Below are 5945 nucleotides of genomic sequence, written 5' to 3' on the forward strand. Positions count from 1 at the left end.
GCTCTCTGTTCACCTTCCAAAGGCACCTGGAAGTGCACGAGCCTCATGCATCTCCTTCCCTGGGCGCCAACATGCTGCTGGCCTTGCCTGCTCCTCTCCTGTGGCTGGAGACTTCAGGCTGACTTGTTGTTTTCTCCTTTGGAATACTCCCAGACTAACCTGGGCCTGACCCAGCATACTCTGCCTTCTAGGAAGCGCCAGCATGGGGGAAAGTAGGCAGGAAGAAGCGATTTCCCCTTAGTCACTCCACAAAGCAATGGCTCCATGAAAGGCATGGACTTTGTTCCTCCTCCTCATCCCCCGTGGAGGAGGTATCGCACTTTACCAAGCTGATGCATTCCTACAGAAGTGGGCCCATGATTTCTGCAAACCAACTATCATTATGATGACTTCATTGGAGGAAAGGTAATACGTGCCCATCAAGGGCCCTAGATTCATACAATTCAAAATGCAGCAAACCTTTCAGGAAGCCACATAAAAATTGATTAGATTCCTTATACCAATCACGTGGGGAAAGAACCGTACATTCTTGGCACTGCTTCTTCTATATATAGCATTCTCTCAGTTCAAAGAAGGGATCCCCTTTCAAAGGCTACCTTTATGAAGCAGACACTGTTCCTTCATAGTGAAAGAGCATTAGAGTGGAAGTCAGGAAAGCTGAATTTTCTTCATGGCTTTATACTTCCTTGCTATGTGACCTTGGGCAAGTCACTGTCCTCTTGGGGCCTCAGTTTCCCTATCTATAAAATGAGTTCTTTGAAATGGATGGTCTCTAAGGATCCTAAATCTGGCATTCTAAGATTTTTGCTTCCTCCCTGTGGGGGGGTGATTCTTAATCGTGGAAGGTATTGTCCAAATGGGTTTACATGTGTCCTTCCCATGGCCTTTGTTTTTCTGGGCCTTATTCTTTCCAGTTCCCCATGTTTTAATGTCATGAGGATGAACTCAGAGAAGTTCCCTTGGCCTCACTTTTCCAGTTTATGAAGTGAAAGGGTGAGGTTAGATGGTCTCTGCAGCCCCTTTCAACACCAACCTTGCCCAGTGCCACACAGCAGGCCATGTGCTTTCCACAGCACAAGGTGTGTATCTCCTGTTCCAGTGCTTCTTAAATCTTCTCTGCCTCCGCTCAGGGTGGGAACCAGCGTTTGCCCCTCCCTTGTCTGCATCACATTTGGCGATCCTGGAGGAGGAGGCTTGGGGAGCACCTACTTGACTTTCAGGGACAGGAGTGTTTTGCTTATACTTCCATTTTCTGGAGTTTTGCCAAAATCTAAGGGCATTTGTCACGTGGCTTGCCTTTTCTTCACATTGCTGCCTCAGATACTCAAGATGCTGTTTTCAAAATCTCTTCCTGCTGCTTTTCCTGGGTCATTGGCTCAAGGCTGCAACCTCTCACTTGTAGCCTCCCTGCCATTCTTCTTAACTGGTTGTCAACCCTGAGAGTCCAAAGGAAACAGACCCCTGTGGCGGTCAACTGAGGCTATAGGAAATTAGGTCTGTGGTTCGTTGCTGGTGGAAACAGAAGGGCGCCAAACGATGCCTACAAAGATCTCGCCAGTAATTCTTGTCTTTTTGGGCATTGGAGCCCTGGATTCTGGTGCTGTAGCTCCTGGTGCCAAAGTCTGGATCTTTCCACATTTTAGCAGCACCAACATCTGCCACCACCCAGAATGCTCTGTGGAAGAGGGACAGCTATGGTGCCCTTTTGCTGGGGCTGCTGTCTTAAAATCTGAGTGCAATAGGGTTTGATTGTAACAGTTACTTCAGGATAAATATTTTGTTTCCTTAATCTGCACACTTTCTAGAGCCGCTGTAAAATAGATTTTATTTTTAAATGTCCGCAGCATTGCAGAAAATATATTTGTAATAGCAAGTGAACGCTAGAGGCTCAGTTCCTCTGGGCTTCAAATGGCTGGCAAGGCTGGCTGTCAAATTCCAAAGTTGGAAGGCCTGTTTCTGAAAAGCAACCTAGGTGTGACCGTCTGGACCCAGGCCTCACCATCAGGGGTCCTGGAGGAAACTTCCAAATGGGAGACCTGGTGGTTGAATAGTTGTCTAATCAAGCCAAATATTCCCTCTTTCCCAGCCAACAAACCCACTTTTATGACCAGCCTCTTCTGCAGCTTGGCTCTAACTCGGAATTTTACTGGCAGGTGTATGGTGTGTGGGAGGGTTCCCAGTAAGGTCTGGGAAGCTGGCACTCCAGAGCTGCTTGCTTGGAGAAAGGAGAGCTGGCTCAGTGCTAGGAGCTGGTCTCCTCCACCTGCCCCCGCCTGTCTCTCACCACTCTGCTACTAGAAACCGCCAGAGAAAGCTGCAGGGACGGGGGGCAGAGAAGTCGCGGCTGTTTCTGCTTTTGTGTAGCAAGGAAACAGTTCCCCGGTGGGCCACAGGGATTTGCAGTGGAGCCCAGAATTCCAGCCTCGGCCACAGGCACGCCTGCACGTGACGCTATCACCCTCGTGGGGTGTGGGAGCGTCTGTGTTGGTCTAGGACTTGCCATCCTGGGGCAGTTTTAGTTCTTTATATTTAGTGGGTTAGTGCCATGTGCTATCGCTTCCCAGTAAAGGAATTAGGGACCCTGCCCCTGGGTCCCCAGCTGCCTTTGTTGGTGTGGGTTTATCGTTACTCTGACAAGACTGCTTTGGAAGAGCTGCTTTTAGGGATTACCTTTTAAATACCCCAGGGTGGAGAACAACAGGGTTCTCCTCAAAGCCTCACAACCAAGATCATATAGGAAAGGGGCCCTACTTTCCTGCTGCTTCACAGCTCAGAACATGTACTGAATGGAATGTATTTTTAAGAGAATAAAGTCTATTTTTTTTTTTTTTTTTTTTTTTTTTTTTTTTTTAAAATTGTATTTTAGAGATTCGGAGGGCTAGGGAAGTAGCCCTCAAATAAACTGTTATTACATTATAGGCCCCCTTGCTAGGGGACACATCAGTATCTGTCGGTCCACACCTACTTGCTCAGGCAGGTGCTCTGGTCTCTCCCCTGCCCCTTGGAGTCTAGGTGCAGCAGCTTCTCCTAAATTCCTGCTCCAAGAGTGGGACCAAGGAGGCCAGACCCTGTCGCTGGAAACCAGGGCGAAGCCATGAGCAGTGACTCAGGGCTCCTTGGGTGCATGTGTATAGTTGAAGCTGCCTGTCTGCATGTATCCTCTGGCTCTAATGCTGTCTCTGTTGGCTCTGCAGCACAATATGTAACCAATAAAGCTCCCTAGTTTCCATGTGCTTTGTGTGAGTGTGAGTCAGTGATGCCATTTTTCTTGATGTCATCTCTGTGTACAGCTGTTGCTGTGCACTGGTGCAGCTAGTATATTTCATTTACATTTACTGAAAATACCCAGCCAATTACTGATGCCATAAGGACTGGAAACATAGCTGAGGCTTGGGAAAGGACATTTCCTCAGACTCATGTAACTGGACTTAAAATCATATAGCAGTTATTTCATTGCTACATTTTACTTTTAGGCTCTTCTCTCATCACACACACACACACAAAACAATCATCTGTGTCGTCTCCCAAGCTGCCTACGTTGTTTATTTAAAAAACAAAAACTCTTCAAAGACCACATACCACTGGATCAGACACCCTAACCTCCTGAGGTAACAATATTCATGGGAAAGCTAGGATTCAAATATAGGTTGTGGTCCAAAGTCAATATACTTTCTACTACATGCTCTTCTCACCTTTACATCATAGTTACACCACTTGCCCTGATCCTGGTGTGCAAATTTTTCCCATGGTTGTCACTCATTCCAGGACGAGGGAAAAAGCCCTCTCCATCTTCATCTTCCAGTCAGATCACCAATGTAACGTCCCTTAAATCTTACTAAGAATAAAACCTCATTTAAACTAATTATAGGGAAGAATTGACTAACAGGAGTAAAATCCAACTTCCAGAAGCAGATTATGTACATAACTTACAGTAACATAGTCTGTTAGGAACCCTTTGGAAGAAAAAGGCATTTTGTTCCCTTTTTGTAAAAACGTTTTAGTCTTACGTGGCAGAAACGACTTTGCAAATGTGATTAAGGATTTTGAGGTGGGAGAGAGATCTTAAATGAAATCACTAGTATCCTTGTAAGAGGGAGATAAGATCTGACTACAGAACAAGAGAAGGTGATGATGGAAGCACGGATTGGAGTAATGTGCTTTTAAGATGGAGGAAGGGGCCACAAGCCAAGGAATACAGTCACTAGAATCTGAAAGAGGCAAGGAAATGGAATCTTCCTTCAGAGTCTGCTATGATAATTTGTTACAGCAGCAACAGAAAATTTCCACTCTGTTACCTAAACCCTTGATCTCCTTAAACTTTTATATCAGTACCTTGGACAGAAGTGGAAAGTTAGCACATACCCATGGAGGGAATCTAGGGGAATAAAGCCAGGATGGTCTGCCAGAGGCCCACCCAAACTTTGTATCAAGGCTTGTGTCTTATCTTGAAAATTCATTCAGTTTCCCAATATCCATATGCTTGACCTGCAGCTTCCTACCCCTGGCACACGGTCACCCCACAATCCCAATGGGGAAGTCTAGCCCCACAGACCAGGAAACCCTTTGCTTCTATGGGAACGCCCCTCAATCCTGTCTTCTGACCAGACCAAACCATCTTCTCCTTTATATAAACATCCTCTTTATTTAAACATGGATAAAAACTGGCATTTTCAAAGGAGTAACACCCCTGCCTTATATATAACTCGAAACCTAAGGGGAAACAAAAAGATAAGACTAATTTTCTATGAAGTTTTATTCTCAAAATATAAAAAACCACCACACACAAAGAGACTAACTAAGATGTTCTCTCGCAGCACTTGCTTGCCTCAGTCCTAACGAAGAACACAGACTCCCACACTAAGTGGGACAAGTGCCTCCCTAGCTCTAAGTCACTTAAAGGCGGCAACCTCCTTGGCCACCTGACCACCAGAAGCTCTAGCAGTTGATCTGGAGCCCAGATGCCAGGGTGAGTTTCTCAGTAGAATCTAATATTGCTAGAAGAGCTTTGCTTATGCAGCAAAAGACACAAACACATCGGCCTCTTCCCTTAGAACACATCCATCTCACATGCTCGGGGACTGCTGTGCAGGGACGCCTGGTGTGGCCTGGCGAGGCAGGGTATACATGGCCCCCAAGAACTGGTCTGCAATCCTTCCTGCTTCTCTCAGCCCACTCAGCAGAGCACCATGGACCGTGGCTGGGTAGTTACGGATTGTATGTTCTCCAGCAAAGAAGAGTCGTGGAATAGGCTATTGCAGGAAAAAAAATTAGAGAAAATCAGCAGGCTGCAAATATGCCTCATTGTTGTGTTTGAACTGCCAAATTCCTACTGGCTTTTGAGGGCTCTCTACCTGCCCTCCCCACCCCATTTCTGGTCCATCATTCTCCCAAAAAGGGTCTCCCTTATCAGCAGGCATTTTCCTAGAACAAACAGAAGTAGAAATGGGGCAATAAAACTCAGCCCAGGGCTTCCCTGGTGGCGCAGTGGTTGAGAGTCCGCCTGCCGATGCACGGGTTCGTGCCCTGGTCCGGGAGGATCCCACATGCTGCGGAGCGGCTGGGCTCGCGAGCCATGGCCGCTGAGCCTGCGCGTCCGGAGCCTGTGCTCCGCAACGGGAGAGGCCGCAACAGTGAGAGGCCCGCGTACCGCAAAAAACAAAACAAAAAACTCAGCCCAGCCTTTAGTTCTAGGGTGATGCTTAACTGCATCTGTGCTTATTTATCGGTTTAATTCTGGGGGATAACAAGTTGTAGAGCTTCCTTTGCCTAACGTATCCCCTACTAGAGGTGTGGTGTTCCCGACTACTCTGAACCAGAGAGAACGCAGCACTTGTTCTCATTCTGGAACACTTTGGCCTCTCAGCTTAGAGCAGCCTTACTTACCACAGGGTCCTGAGAAACCCTGACTACTCATAAAGACGTTAGGTTATTTCTCAGGGGCATTC

At 46.9% G+C, this 5945-nt stretch overlaps 1 protein-coding gene across 3 annotated transcripts in view; it reads right to left on the reverse strand.

The window, feature by feature from the left end:
- Positions 1-4734: 4734 nt before the first annotated feature.
- The window catches only part of KDM1A (lysine demethylase 1A), a 72847-nt gene continuing 71636 nt past the window's right edge, over positions 4735-5945 (reverse strand). For 2 of the 3 annotated variants that reach the window (XM_007459195.1, XM_007459194.1), the window contains one exon: positions 4736-5249. In XM_007459195.1, the coding sequence (XP_007459257.1) occupies positions 5064-5249 (186 nt within the window). In that variant the 3' untranslated portion in view covers positions 4736-5063. Of the gene's footprint in view, positions 5250-5945 lie in introns of all 3 variants that reach the window. The other variant, XM_007459193.1, reaches the window with a different exon arrangement.

The sequence above is a fragment of the Lipotes vexillifer genome, unplaced genomic scaffold (genome assembly GCF_000442215.2).
Source record: "Lipotes vexillifer unplaced genomic scaffold, Lipotes_vexillifer_v1.1 scaffold496, whole genome shotgun sequence".
NCBI lineage: Eukaryota > Metazoa > Chordata > Mammalia > Artiodactyla > Lipotidae > Lipotes > Lipotes vexillifer.